Source organism: Crinia signifera, chromosome 1 (assembly GCF_055691185.1).
Source record: "Crinia signifera chromosome 1, ASM5569118v1, whole genome shotgun sequence".
Lineage (NCBI taxonomy): Eukaryota > Metazoa > Chordata > Amphibia > Anura > Myobatrachidae > Crinia > Crinia signifera.
Genome location: NC_139217.1, coordinates 246,070,632 through 246,087,144, shown reverse-complemented (window position 1 = coordinate 246,087,144; position 16,513 = coordinate 246,070,632). Strand labels below are relative to the sequence as shown.

General features: G+C 41.5%; 1 protein-coding gene across 1 annotated transcript in view; it reads right to left on the bottom strand.

The window, feature by feature from the left end:
- Positions 1 to 1,056: 1,056 nt before the first annotated feature.
- FBXO10 (F-box protein 10) overlaps positions 1,057 to 16,513 on the bottom strand; it is a 143,391-nt gene continuing 127,934 nt past the window's right edge. Inside the window, exons 9-12 of the mRNA XM_083179690.1 lie at positions 13,119 to 13,394; positions 7,573 to 7,883; positions 6,491 to 6,672; positions 1,057 to 3,362 (exon numbers count right to left, since the gene is read on the bottom strand). Of these exons, the coding sequence (XP_083035816.1) occupies positions 3,185 to 3,362; positions 6,491 to 6,672; positions 7,573 to 7,883; positions 13,119 to 13,394 (947 nt within the window). The 3' untranslated portion in view covers positions 1,057 to 3,184. The remainder of the gene's footprint in view (positions 3,363 to 6,490; positions 6,673 to 7,572; positions 7,884 to 13,118; positions 13,395 to 16,513) is intronic.

Genomic DNA, 16,513 nt, shown 5'->3' with positions numbered 1-16,513 from the left:
TGGTACACACCAGCATGATGCAGGTCACAAGCAGATCGTAAGACGATGGTATGATCGGCTCATGACCTGAATCTGATCCGATCTTGACCTGTACACAGATGAAAGGTAGTTTCTAGATCCTACCTGGTGCAGTTAGGATCTTTGAAACGACCAAATGACCTGCGGGGCCACAGATCAGAATTAGATCAGAAATGGCCCAAAACATGCTAATTAACATACAATCGATTTAAATTCTATCTAAATTGCATGTTTTGAGGCCAAATTGTTCTAGTGTGTGCCCTACATTAGTTATACAAATTTCGTGTTTTTTCAGGTCTGTCCTGAAATCTGGATTATTAGATTTAAGATATCGCGAGCAGGGCCTGCTCTCATTTCTCCAGTGTAAACCTACCCAATCTGGATAACTTTTTCTCATAGCCCAATAATGCAGCTATGTTTATGTACCCTGTATAATTAGCTCCACCTGTGAATCTTTTAAAATGTGTCAGTGAGTAATGAATGCACGTGTGCTGCAGCCGGGTGACCTGGAAAGTGTGAACTGTGTGGGGTCTGGAGCAGAACCACTGGGCTAGACCATGCATCAATAATGTATGGCAGAGCTTTTCCTGTCATATTCCAGAATTTTATAAATATCATTTTTGTATTCAAAACTCTGGAGCAAAACCTGTAACACAGATTCTGCTTCATCTACTCTACCTACTTTTTTGCACATCGCTGGTCAAATCTTCAATAGTATATACTACTGCACCTTTTGTATAATGCCATAACGAACCCTTGTGCTCTTATTCTGTGTAAAAATGGCTCTAGTTTTAGCCAGTCCCTATCCAGGCATTTTCTTAATCACTACATATAAATACTGCGGGAATATATTTGTACTGACAGGTTTATTGGGTGGTTTCTGGGCAATATATTAATAGGACATGTTGATGTTTTTTTCCCTCTCAGCACAATATTAGCTAGTTCAGTGGATACAAGATGCTTGTATTAAATGTTCTTCATTTCAATTATCCAATTTAACATTTCCTGTCAAACAAGCCCAAGTAAATGAAAACAAGAAAACATAAAATATAGCTTTAATGTACTGTTTTTTTTTTCATATATACAGTTTTAACACCTACTTAAAAAAAAACTCCATAGGAAAATGATGTCCTTCAGATATGCATGTTTGATATAGGCATCTACATAAATGTTATTTCTACACACACAGAAATATTATTATATATGTAGGTTATTTCATAGTCACCGTATAATTATGGTAAAGCACAGTGATAAACCAACAAGGCATTCTGCTGTCCATAACCTATAATTAACGACTTGTATTTGGTTCATTTCAAGATGAATAACAATGTTTCTGCTAAATGGTACTTCCTATATCATGTTCTCAAATTGTAGTACTACTGCAGTGGTAGCCAACCCTAGCCCTCGAGAGCTACCAACAGTTCACATTTTCCAGACAACCTAGCTGCTGCACAGCTGCACTCATTAATCACTGACACATTTTAAAAGATACAGAGATGGAGCTAATTAGCTCACTTGTGATTCTGTGAGGAGACCTGCAAAACATGCACTGTTGGTAGCTCTCGAGGACTAGGGTTGGCTACCCCAGGCTCATAGCATGTTGTCCACTGTAGCATGCGGAATGGTTATACCTTCCAGCTTTATAAAGTGTGTGTTACAGTTGGTATACATATCCAAGGAGAGCGAGATGGATTCATCAGGATTTGTAGTATCTAAAAAGATTACTTTTGACACTGTAGCTGTGAAATAGTTTGCACTGTACTTGCAAAAGTGCCTTCATATTTTGAAGACCTGTTTCTAGAGAAATGCTTCCTTCATATTTAAACCTGATTTGCACAATTACCATTCTGTTATATTTAATATCTACCAATGAAATATATACATTGTTGACCAGTCTACTTTCATGTGATTTGTCAGATTAAATGATAGTAGACTACTGCATTCCACCTCAAAAACTTTAAATAAGAAAATTTCAAATAAAGCTAAAGCTGGCCATACATCTACAGATTTATTGTCAGATCTGTCTGGTTGGAACAAAAACCTGGTAATGGATGGGAGTGAATGACAGTTGACCATTTGCTTTGAAATGCTGGAAAACTGTCAAACGGTCATTCAGATATTGCCAGGTTTATGTCCCAACCAGCCAGGTTTTGTCCATCTAAGAAGGAATTTGCCAGAAGGAGTGAACCACAATAAGGCCTTAAGTGTGGCACATGTTTTACTGAGTGTAAATCTTTTATTTGGTTGAATTATTAAAAACAATAATAGCTACTGAGCTACATACAGACATAGCCTTATATGAAATTGTCTACATTTAAGACATACTTGTTCTAGGACAAATTCCTTTGCCTGTAATAACTATATTATGTAACATGCTGTCATTGTGCAACATTTTATTGTAAGACAAATGTTTTTTTTTTTTTATTTTAAGAGGCTTAGGGCCCGATTCATCTGGCCTCACAACTTTAGTGGGCAGGGGAGAAGGTTGGAAACCTCAGCTCCCCTTTTTCTTGTGTCATCATTGTACTACAAATGCTTGCTAACCCATAGGTTCTGGAACAAGCAGACATTGCCCCATAGCTCTAGGGGCACTTACCACAGATTGCCATTCAAGACTTCCTCAAGCTCAAATAGATATCCGTGTTAAATGTAAGTGAATGGCCTAGACAAACCAATTAGCCTGCGGTTAAGTACCACTGCTAATTGAATCTGGCCCTTGGACTATTTATTGTGTTAAAGCCTAAAGTACTTTTACATGTAAACACCAATATCAAAGCTGCCACTTTATAAACTGACAATGCATGTACACGGGAGGGGGTGGTTGGTTGGTTGGTTGATGTTGGTCATCTGTCATCACAATGATACGAGGTTAGTAATGGAATGTTGATGGGATATACGTGAAACTGTAGAAAGGTCCATAATAAATAAATTGTATTCAACACGAAGCACCCCTGATTTTGCGCTATTATTAGATAAATTAGTAAAGTACAAGTTGGATGCTTATTATTACGTTTGTAAGTCTTTCAGTGTATGATGGCCAGTTTACATAGACAAACCATAAAATGTGTCTGTAGGAACGTCATCTCCTCCAATAAAGTAAAATGTTTAGATCCAATCACTGATATAAATATGAGCAGCGGTCAGAAATGACGTAAATGCCCTGTAGTCAGAGGATAGAACAGAAGATGCTGCCGTTGTTATGACAACGTCCTTCCACTCGTGCTGCGATCCTGGTTGTGACCATGGTAACCCTCTGACTACTTTGGGTGCTGGAGACTCCTCTTGGACATCCTTCAATATAGGGCCTAGCAGGGGGATTTTCCAGCTTCCATGTAACATCGGACCTGCAAGAAAACCATACTTGGTAATGCACATCCTTTAGCTCAAACACTGCATCACAATACTAAAATACACTATAGTAGCGAAGCTGAAATAGGAAAACAGCAGTTTTATTACAACTGATAGATTTGGGTTTCCTGTGGAACAGCCATATTAAAAATCTGTATATGTCTGGGTAACTTCAGCTCTCTGTATATCCCAGTTACAAAAATGTAATGCTGGCACCTGACTCATCACATGTATGATTATTATATTGACAATAGGCAGAAAACAAAATGATTGAAGGAAACAAGCAACAAAAAATAGAGAACCATTTTCTATTTAACGGTTTAAATTAATGCTGTTTGCAGACATGTATACCCCTTTGTGTGCTACCAATTAGAGATGCTATACTAAATTATTTTGTAAATGTGTTCCTAATGTCACCTTAACCTTCTTTATTTTTGTTTTCCCTCTGTGTGCTTAAACCCTTAATACATTTTTTTTTTTAACAATAACAAGGGTTACTGATTTTCTTGAACAACAGCTTTTATTCCTGCATCTGAATACTCTTGTAATAGCTGGCATTTTAAAATATGATCCCGAAAGCATTACGTTATACATTTTTCTTCATTGTGGGTGTCAAAACACTGCATCAAAGGGTCTCATAATACAGCATCACAAATGTAAATGTCATCCAATTATGGTGTAAACATAAGTGGCAAGATGTACTGAGCCTTGAACAATGATAAAATGGAGAATGATACCAACCAATCAGCTCCTACCTGGAAAGAATGAAGCGTGAGGTGCTCAAGGGTCCAAAACAAATGAATAAAAATGTATTAAAGACAAACACACAAAAACCAGTACATATAATAAAAAAGTATAAGAGCAATTAATACATAGACTATCGATTGGAAAAAGCCGCGGCGAAATGCGTTAGTGGAGGAGTCTCTACCCGACACCTGGCAGCATGTGTCCAATTCCATCGAAGCGCACCCCTGTCTCCAAGTGACACATCACAGCTTTGCTGACCATGCGGTGGCAGAACACTAGCCAGCTAACACACGCTGTGTACAGCCGCATACAGGAGAAGGCTAATGCTTGTGAGGTGAGGTCCGACCATCAAAGGACACCGAGCCGGGAGGTATGGGACGTCACACAGAGCAAGTGCCGCCAGTCATGTACAAGCTGGCTCCCTGCACTGAACCGTGCGAGTTCAAAAGTGCAGCCGGAGCTGCCTGTCAATCTAATTAGCGAACACTGCCTCCAATCAACAACTGGACACAATATACTGGAGGTAATATCACAGCTTTGTTTCAATATATAACAGAGACAGCATTTCTTATACTTGTGTGGCGGAATACATATATTTAACCCCTTCCCGACGGGGCGTTTTTTGTTAACTTTTCTTTTTTTTTTCCTCCTTGCGTTCAAATAAGCGTAACTTTTTTAATTTTCCGGCTATATAGACACATGAGGGCTTTTTTTTTGCGGGACAAGTTGTACTTTTTAATGGTACCATTTACTATACCGTATAATATTCTGGGGAATCAGGAAATAATTCAATGTGGGGTAAAAAGGAAAAAAAATGCAATTCCACAATTTTGCGCTGGTTACGGTTTTTTTGGAGTTCATAGTTCGTTTAAAATGATGGGTTATCTTTATTCTATGGGTCGTTACGATTCTGGTGATACCAAACTTATATAGTTTTCGTTACGTTTTACCACTAAAAAAAAAATAGAAAATTTTACGGTTTTTCTAATTTGCGTCGCGTCGCCATGTTCTGCGGCTTATAATTTTTTTTATTTTTCCTCCTACGGACCTGGGTGAGGGCTCATTTTTTGCGGGCTGAAGTGTACTTTTTAATTAATACCATTATGGGATATGTGCGACTTTCTGATCTCTTTTAGTTACATTTTTTTGGGTAGGCGATGCAACCAAAAAACGTAGTTTTGGCGTTGGGAATTTTTTTCCGTTTACGCCTTTAACCGTGCGGGATAACTAATGTTATATTTTAATAGATCGGACTTTTAGGAACGCGGCGATACCAAATATGTTTATTTTTTTTATTTTTTATTTATTTTTATTTGTGAAATGGGGAAAGGGGGGTGATTTGAACTTTTTTTTTTTTTTTTTTTACTTTTACTACAAGGCCCCCTAGTGTACTTGACCACTAGGGGGCGCGATCGCCTGTACTAGGTTCAGCCATAGAGCTCTATGGCTGAACATAGTGATTTTCAGCACTTCCTATTACATCCTGCCTCAGGCAGGATGTAATAGGAATGCTGACATGGCCAGCACAGGGGTCTACATTAGACCCCTGGCTGCCATGGCAACCGATCGGCACCCTCCGATCTCGCCGCGGGGGGCCCCGATCGGCGCCGGAGGGGGGCGCCCCCCCTCCGATCAGCTATTTAAGCACTGCGGGCGCTTTGCCCGCGGTGCTTAAAGGGTTAAACGGCCACGATCGGCGAACTCGCCGCTCGTGGCCGTGAGAGCAGGTACCTGGCTGTAATATACAGCCATTACCTGCTCTCTTTCAAGCCAGCTCACTCCGTGAGCTGGCTTGATTCCCCCGCAACCGACATATGACGTACATGTACGTCATATGTCGAGAAGGGGTTAATACTGGATGGTCCCAAGTCAATTGAAAGACACTTACCAGTTAGTGCAGCCGAGGGTGAGCTGGATAAATAAATCAGTTTTTAATTGATAATCTAATACCAATTGTTCCAAAGGGACTGAATTTATCACCTGAATTAACAGCTAAAACTATCTGGAAACTATCAAGTAGCCATTGGTATATGTATTAATTGCTCTTATACCTTTTTATTATATGTACTGTTTTTTGTGTGTTTGTCTTTAATACGATTTTATTCATGTGCCCCACGCTTCTTTGTTTCCTTGTGTTAATTTTTGGAGTCTGGCATTCCTCTAGCATGGTGGCTGCAGGGTGACACAATACACCACTCTAGTCCCTAGCACCAAAGAAATCTTTTTTTGTCTCTGCAATCAGCTCCTACCTGTCATTTTTCAAACCCAGCCTGTAGCATGGCAATCATGAGCTGATGGGTTATCACACTCCACTTTATCGCTTTTGAAGCTTAGTACATGTGGCCCAAGGACGTACTCTGTCAGCAAGAAAACCTACTTTTTCTTGAAGGTGAGTAGCTTGTTATGTTGAACTATGCAGTCTTCGCTATTAGACAGTTGCTGCAAAATATTTTGTCCTATTTTTCCTTGAAATATGATATTTTCCTGCACCAAGCCTTTGGATTGATCAAGGAGTGCTATAGCATAGTCACGAAAAGACTGAATCCTGTTCCTGGTTACCTAATAAAGAAACATAACACGCATAAACATAATCATAAACAAACATTATTATTACTAAATGAACCTCAGATGGTTTCAGTGTAAAATAAAACTTTCATGGGTTGGTCTAATTTGTAAGATTACAGAATGGCAATTTTTTTTCATCGTGATCTTTTTGAATTATCAAAACAAAAACATACAAGGTGGCAATAAATCACATTGCAAGACAGCTGGTGATACTGTACATTAAGGAATAGCCAAAGATTAGAATAAACCAGTGGTTCTCAAACTCGGTCCTCAGGACCCCACACAGGTCACACTTTCCAGGTCACCTGGCAGGAGCACAGGTGCACTCATTACTCACTGACATTTTAAAAGGTCAACAGGTGGAGCTAATTACTTCACTTGATACTGTGAGGAGACCTGCAAAACATGCACCGTGTGGGGTCCTGAGGACCGACTTTGAGAACCTGTGGAATAAACAAATTAGCCAGGGAAAAATGAGGAAAGAAAAAAGGTGTGGAAAAAAATGTAGGTAGGGTCCATCATGGACAGGATGTCCACTATATAAAAGCAATTTTATTAATTTTAATAAATTATCTTTGTTAAAGATTTACTGTAGGGAAGTAAATGTTCAAATAAAATGACATCTCAATGCAGTAAAACACTAATCTGCAGCTAAGACTGAACAGTATAGTAATGGTCTTTGAAACCCTGAAATAACCATTTGCCATAGAACTTGAAAGACACTATAGCAATGCTATTAGTATTATTACTTTGTACTGTAATAACTTTCTCTAAAAGTCTTATTAGAATGAAAAAAAAAAATTCCCACAAAAACAGTATGTCCCCCCAGTATGTGCTCTCAATTTATTTCACCTCTAATTGGATACCCTTCATAGATGTGAACAGCAATACTACCTTCATGTCAGCAGTCTGTAGGAGTTGGAGCCCACAGCCACGGTTTCCTATAATATCATTCTCTATGATGGTTCCATCTCCCTTGGAGGCAATGCCGTGGCTTTTGTTGTCATATATGCCATTCCCTCGTAGCTCCACCCTGCAGGCCGTCTCCACATGGATGCCACTTAGCCTGTTGCAGGAGATGCTGTTATTTCCAATGCGTGCAAGTTGGGTGCTTTGAAATACAGCCACCCCGCTGTCATGGTTGGCATGTATCGCATTTGCCATTATGTTCAGTGCCTCGCTGCTCTTGATGTACAGCCCAGCAGCTGGTACAGGATAAAATACAAGAGACAAAGGTTAAATGCAGCCCTATCAGGCATTGTGACAGAGTTTTGTGTTCTCTTCCCCATAAACTCAAGGATGATATGTAGTAGCAGCAAACATAATAATAAAATGCACAATATACAAGAATAACCTACATAATAAAACTGTAATCAACTCTTCTTGGTATAACACAATGTTTTTGTTCATTTACTTTATTGGCAATTACATGTTGTATACAATCTCACTCCAAACTAGATAGGACGACCGATACCTCCTGTGCAGCAGAAGGGCTTTAAAGCAGCAGTCCTCAATTAGAAAAATATGGCCCATACCGTATGGGCCATATTTTCCTAATTGATTATTTTCCTAATTGAGTAAAGATTGGGCCATACAGGACATTACCAATAATTATTTACCGTTAATGACAATTGTATTAGACCTTGGTAATAATCAGCCATTGTTCCACCAACCCAAGTGATATGCAGTAATCATAGGAGTTTCAGAATATAAATGGTTGAAAATACCTTGCTTTAAAGAGAAGCTTTAATGAAAGCTGCATACAGTATAACATACTGAACATAAGCATTTAAAATATCAGCGGCCCACAAATCGAAATGCTTACTATTTTTCTCAAAGTGAGGTAGTCTATCGCTGTAGCCCAAATATCCAAATTTGTAGTGAATCATTTTAATAATTACCCAAATCTCCTGCAGCTGTAATATTGGGGGATACTCAGCCCCAAATGCTGGAGTTACCTGCTAGGGCAGGGCTGGGCAACACCGGCCCTCCAGATGTTGATGAACTACACAGCCAGCATGCCTTGCATCAGTTTCAGCATGACCACATAGCAAAACTAATGCAAAGCATCGTGGGATGTGTAGTTTATCAACATCTGGAGGGCCGGTGTTGCCCAGCCCTGTGCTAGGGGAAGGTACAGCAGTGAGGATTATAAAGCTGCAATACCCCTGCCAGCAGCCCTTACATTAGCAACACAGATGGAACAGCGTGTCGGAAGCCACAGGACCTGCAGTGAGCGGCAAAACTCCCTGTGTCTCCAGCACTCTGTGTCGTCCGGTCATCAAATTCCACAGGACAGCCACTGGCAGTACAGCACTGCTCGGCAGCACGGGCAGCTGCCTATCACTGCATGTGCTGCAATCCGCAGTGGGTAGGGGGGGGGGGGGGGGGGGGCAGGTATACTTGCTGCAATGTCTATTTGGCTTTTCAATTTCGGCAGAAAGCGCTGCTTTGGCATCGAATCAGGATCGAAAGCTTAAAAACATGTTCAATCACCATTTGATGCAATACTGATTTTGACTACATAGTCAAAAGTCCAAGGGGAAATGGCACCATGTGTACACACCATAACTTTACTGTACGTATCGAACCTCCTCTCTCTACATCGGGCCTGGCCAACCTGTGGTTCTCCAGCTGTTGTGAAACTACACATCCCAACATGCCTTGCCAAAGTTTTAGCACTCCATAATAGAAAAACCTGTGGCAAGGCATGCTGGGACTTGGAAGTTTCACAACAGCTGGAGAGCCACAGGTTGTCCAGGCATGCTCTATATCAGGCATGTCCAACGTTGGCCCTCCAGATGTTTTGAAACTACACATCCCAGCATGCTTTGCAATAGTTTTAGCATTCTCTAATAGCAAAACTGGGGCAAAGCATGCTGGGATGTGTAGTTTCACAACATCTGGAGGGCCAACGTTGGACATGCCTGCTCTATATACTCCCTCTGGCAGCACCAGATTAAAGGCGTTATGGGCCTGGAGCAGAAAATGTTCAAGGGGCTAGTATGAGAAGTGGAGGAGGTGAGGCCAATTCCATGTAGGCATGTAGAACCCACACAGTGGCGTAGCTAGAAATTCTTCTCCCCCCTGCCAAAAAAAATTCCGAAGCCCCCCCCCCCCCCAAGAAGAGGTGAGGCGATGGACTACGGGCGCCCGCTCATTCAATATGCACTGCACTTGGTCCCTGCTCATTAGATATGCACAGGGCGGGTCCAGCTCGGGGCTCACTGCTGCCTGGGTCACCTGTTGGTTCACCACAGACCCTGATGGCGCTGCTCCCCCAAGCCACCGCAGGGTGTGCCACATATGTAGCTACACCACTGCCCACACACTGTAAGCCCCAATGGCTCTCTATGTAAAAGAACAAAAATTGCACAATTTTGTGTGGAAAATAGAAATACAATTTTTATGCCTCCTATGTGGCCAGCTGGTAATGATCATGCGGTCATGATGATGGGCCTAATTTTATATGGAAGCTTGGAGCTGCAGCTCCATCCGGGCCTTTGGTAATCTTTCTCTCTGGTCAGCCAATGGCCATCGCCTCTCCTCTATCCTGGTCATTGTATCACATTCACGTATCTAAGATTTTGCCTATGGTACCCCCATTCACTAGAACAAGCTCCCTTTTATTAGACTCTCCCCAACCTTGCAAAAGCTTCATACTGGCACTGAAAACCCACCTGTTCATCAAAGCGTACCCTTCCGCATAACCTAGTAGTGAGGCTGCTTTCCCTACATGCCCCCTCATGTCCTGACCATCCCTGCTTAACTCAGTTCCTTTCTTCTGGCCCACTGCCTGCTCCTCATGGCACCTGTCTCACCTCCCCTCCTTAGATTGTAACCTACTTGGAGCACTTCAATTGCAGCTCTCTCCTACTCAGCTACCATCTGTAACTGCAGCACTTCTCACTCGTAACCATAGGCGTGCGCACAGGGGGTGCCGGGGGTGCACAGGCACCTCCTAATGAGGGGCACCCCCCCTCACGATTGCAGGCAGTGCCGGGGAGCGGAGCCAGGCTGGCCGCAGTTACAGACTGCAGAGCTGAAGCAGGAATCGGATACACTACTACATCGAGGCCCCTGGCTGCCTGTAGGGGGAGCTGAAGTGCACAGCTCCTCTCAGGCATTACATTACTGAGCAACGCTGGTTGGGTGAGGAGGACTGTGAGGACGAAGACGACTTCCTGGTGACTGACATGTGCTGCTTTTTGGGAGACACTGGAACAGGGTTTTTTTTGTTATATGGGCAGTCTTTATTGTTATGTGAAAAGGTGTGTGTATCAGCTTTGTTTATGTATAGTGTGTGTGTGTGTGTGTGCATAGGGGGGCTGTGTTTACTACAGTACATCTGTGTGTGTGTAGGCTGTGCCTGTATGTATACTGTGTGTGTGTGTGTGTGTGTGTGTAGGCTGTGTGTGTATGTGAGGGACTGTTTGTGTGCATGGGGGGGTCTGTATATGTATACTATGTGTGTGGGGGGCTCTGTTTGTATATACATGTGTGTGTGTACATAGGGGGCTGTTTATATGTATACTATGTGAAGGGGGGGCTCTGTGTGTATACTATGATTGTGTTGGCTGTGTGTGTTTGTGTCGGCTGTGTGTATGTATACTATGTGTGTGTGTATTTATGCTATGTGTATGTATACTATGTGTGTGTGTGTGTGTGTGTCAGCTGTGTGTATGTATGCTATGCGTGTTGGCTGTGTGTATATGTATGCTCAGTCTATGTATGCTGTGTGTGTGTGTGTGTGTGTGTGTGTGTGTGTCGATTGTGTGTATGTATACTGTGTGTCATACTTGCCTACAGTCCCAGAATGGATGGAAGGCTCATAAAAATTGGGCACCATTCTGGCCTCCTGGAAGGGTAGGCAAGTCTCTCAGAGCTTTATGTACTGCATGTATGCTTTGCTGGAAACATGTTGTGATGTTATTCCAGTATTAAAGTGTGTGTGTGTGTATATGAACGGAAACCCCTCACAAGAATCCTGCATTTGCAACTGGGTACTAGGTGTACAAGTGTCCCGGCCCTGCCACTCTGAAGAGAGGGGAGGGCACGGGCCGCTGTACCTGAAATGCCGCAGCCTCCTTCCTTTTTAACTGCTGGCTGGATGTTGACAAGTAAAGTAGTTTCAATGTGCAGCATCCAGCCAGCGGCTCAAAAGAGAAGGAGGCTGCTGCGGCTCTGGCAGGCATCTGATAAGAAGAGTGCTTAGCGCTACCCGGAAGTGTGTGCAGTGCGCCCCCCCCCCAAGCAATGAGCATGAAACTCACACTGTCAACAAGCATTTAAGCACCCCCTTCTCAGGTAGCATTATGTGTGATGGCCATTATGGTGTGTGGCATTATGTGTAATGGGCATTATGTTGGGTGGCATTATGTGGAATGGGCATTACTGTGTGTGGCATTATATGGAATGGACATTACTGTGCATGGCATTATGTGGAATTGGCATTACAGTGTGGAATTATGTCTAATGGGCATTACAGTGTGTGGCATTTTGTGTAATAATAGGCTGTGGTGGACATGTCCAGTGATTGACATGCCCCTGGAATGGTGCACCCCCTAATAAAATGGGCTGTGCACGCCTATGCTCGTAACCCTTCATCTCTTCCAACAGCAACCCATTACTAGTAGTATGCAGACAACTCCTTTGCTTCCCTACATCTCAGCCGTATTGTGTACTGAGAATTGCTAATTATCACCTGTGTTCTGTGCTTTTTCAGTTACTGTTATGTTAAGTTCTGTGTACCCTGTATTGTTCTGATATGTGTCATATGTACGGCGCTGCAAACCTATTGTGGTGCCTTGTAAATTAAATGTAAGGATAGAACTAATAATAATTACAATCCCCCTATTCTCCTTTTTTTGTGTGCCTAAATGCCAAAACCTGCTTAACTATTTAGTAATTATATAGAGTTTATGTATAGATTTTTTGCATGTTAGATACTATTAGCTCCTTACTACGTACCTACCTCAGTTTCCATTTTATTTTATTTTATTGCTACCAATACTGTACTGCTCAAAATGCTGTGTTTTTGAACCCATGTCTTCCAATGAGTCGCTAATTTTGTGCTATACTTTATTTCTGTATTTGTTTGTGTCACATTTCATATCCTCTTACTTTTTATTTGTATCAGAATGTTACATATTCATCCTTATATACTGTTTATCTATACATTGGTCCTGCCTCCCAGTTTTAGATTGTATTGTACTGTTATGTGTTTCACCTTCAAAAAGTATAAATTATTGCAATTAATAAAAAAACATAAGTCTAAAAAGTACTAACTTTGTTGAATAAGCATGCATGTTACCAAATACAAAAATTTCAGAAATAAAGAAAAATGATATAACCTCATAACATAATCAAAGTTCCAAATCATGCTCTGAATGGGAAAAAAGTAGCAATATACAAATTTGCCTAGTATATTTGTGTCTTACCTCCATTGTGGTTAATACTGTTGGACTCAACAAGTGCCACATTAATTGGCCTTCGCGAGGAGAATCGATCGTCCTCGCTATCTAGATCATTTTCCCAGTTTGCTGCTTCTCCTTCATCATTAAAGTTTTCATTTCCAGCCTGGTTTGCAAGGTAGTCACTGGCATCATCTTTGCGGCAGAAAACAGCTACCCCATAGATACTGTTGTGACCGATCTGGTTGCTGGTGATGTGGGGAAGACTGGATGACATGATCCACACACCACAGCCTTTATTGCCTACAAAGTAACAGTGTATATTAAGTTTACAAAATATACCTGCAAATAATCAATCACACATAAAATCCTATCTTTCCTGAAAAGATGTGCTCTTAAACCATTTTTAACATTTTCTCTTAAGTACCCATGAAATATGAGATTTAAGTCCTTCCTTATTAATGCACAATTGAAAGACTTTTGCGGAGGTCATTAATTATACTTCCAGAGATGGAAATGATGGAAAACTGGAAGTTTAGCACAGGGACTGGGCAAAATGGGGATTTAGCTAGGGCTTATTTTCAGGGTAGGGCTTATTTTGGACCATTGTCCTGAAATAAGGGTAGGGCTTATTATCGGTGTAGGTCTTATTATCGGGGAAACAGGATATCTATGTCAAAATAACATTCATATGAACACGATATACAGTACATTGGTGGTATGAAGAGTAGACTGTCCTGAGAGTGATGCAGACTAGGTGGACCAGCACATTACAATCTGGTGTTGATTACAGGGTCCATAATAAATTGTCAATGTGCATACAATGTGTTGTGACAATGTCATACAAAAACAAGATTCAATTGATTAAAACAGGTCATATATCAAGACAAATGGTAAGTGAATAACTTTGCGTAGCCAGTGCTGGATACCACTAACACACCAATGTATGTCATGTTAATATCATTGTTATTTTGACACTGGTATATTAAACTAATTTCTGCTAAACACACATCGCTTCATTACTTTAACCCACACTCTAAAGGTGGCCAAACACACGCAGATTTATCTTCAGATCTGGCTGGTTGGAACAAAAACCTGGTTATGGATGAGAGCAAATGACAGTTGACCATTTGCTTGGAAATGCTGGAAAACTGCCAAACTGTCACTCATCCATAACCATGTTTTTGTTCCAACGAGCCAGATCTGAAGATAAATCTTACTAGTGTATGGGCACCTTAAGAAGACTACACATAATAGGGATTCTAGGGATTCAGCGCTTCTACTCTGTCCTGGACGGCAATCCCGCCCTAAAATTTGGCCTCGATCTGCTGAAATTACTTAAAGAAGCAGAAATAGATGGAGTCATTTCCAGGGAGGAACTCCGTTTCCTGTATAATGAACACCCCACCACACCCATTTATTATCACTTACCTAAAATACACAAAACCCTCACTTCACCCCCTGGGCGCCCTATAATTTCAGGTATTCAGTCACTTTCATCTAACTTATCATTTTATGTCGATTCACACCTGCAACCACGTGTCTCTACCCTCAGGTCCCATGTAAAAGACACTATTCATTTTTTACAGCTAATAAAGGATATACAATGGAAAGATACATATTCTTTCCTTACGCTAGATGTTACTAGCCTATATTCGAATATTCCGCATGAGACTGGAATACAAGTTATTGCGAGAAGATTATTCGAGGATGGTGACCTGGGGGAGAGACACCAGAGGTTTATCACGGATTCTATTTCATATATATTACGTCACAATTATTTTCTTTTTCAGGACACTTTTTATTTACAGACAATGGGAACGGCCATGGGGACCAGGTTCGCCCCTAGCTACGCAAACCTATATATGGGGGAGGTAGAAGAGCATTACATCTGGGGGGGCGAGTTCGGGGCGAGCCTGGTCCTCTATGGCCGTTACATTGACAACCTATTCATTATTTGGGATGGGGATCACACCTCTGCACTTTTATTTGTTGAGCACCTTAATTCCAACAATTATAATTTACAGTTCACCCATCACTTAGACAGGAAACGGACTACCTTCCTGGACCTGACCATTGAGGCAGAAGGCTCCAGAATAATTACATCTAATTATATTAAGGAAGTGGGCACTAATGCCTACCTGCACTATGATAGCGCCCACTACCCACCTTGGAAAAAGGGGATCCCAAAAGGTCAAATAATGCGACTATATCGCAATTGCACAAATAGGGAAACGTTCGAAAAACAAGCAGGTGACATGCTCCATTCATTTTCCCAAAGAGGATACCCGAAAGAGATAACAACAAAAGCTTATGAAGAAGTACTGTCCCTAGATAGGGAAACATTACTCCAAACCAAACCTAAACAGCCTCAAGAGAAGAATCAACACATTACATTTATATCCACCTATAATAGCCATTCAAATGAAATTAAGAGAATAGTAGGAAAAAACTATAAAATATTAAAACAAGACCACTTGTTAGTGGATGTAATTCCCCCTAAACCACTGTTTGTCTTTAAGAAAAATAAATCAATTAAAAACTCCCTAGCTCCCAGTTTCTTGAAATCGATAATCACCCCACCTGAAGAAACAGGCCCGAGTACCTGGCTTGGAGGCCAACCAAAAGGTTTCTTCAGGTGCGGTGCCACAAGATGTATAACGTGTCAACATATAGAACCCAGGACTTGCCATTCCATAAAAGATAAAGCAGGCATGGAAATTAAGATCAAGAGTTTTATTAACTGCAACACCAGCTACACTATTTACATGCTAACCTGCGAATGTCAATTCACATATATAGGACGCACTACAAGGAAAACCAAGATCCGTTTCCTTGAACATAGAAGGAACATAATGAAGCACGTACAAACACACAGTGTCTCCCGCCACTTCCATGAGGTCCATGGAGGAGACCCTAAGAGCCTCAGATTGATAGGCCTTGAACACGTTGCACGAACTGCACGTGGAGGAGATAAGATTCTGTGCCGACAAGAGGTGTACTGGATGTACAGAATGGATTCTATACACCCAGGGGGGCTAAATGAAGCCGTTGAACTGAATACTGTAATATAGGAAGTATAAACAAGTTATGAAGAATTAAAGTGTGGATTGACCCTTCCTCATACAGCTGTACCCCTCCCCCTCACCAATGCTCCCCTCGAGCACCCCAGTGGAGAATAGTGTGTATGAACAGTGCCCCCCAATATATATTAAAAATATTATGTAATTAATTATAAATCTCTTGTTGTGCATCAAACCTCGGGTTTTTCCCCCCCCTCTCCCTATTATTTCCCCCCCCCTTTTCCCCCCTTTCTTCCCCCCCCCCCCCCTCCCCTCTCCCCCCCACCGTTCTGACATACTTTCAGAACAAAGAAATTCTGGTGAAATTTCATCCCTCACCCAAAGAAAAAATGTCTATAT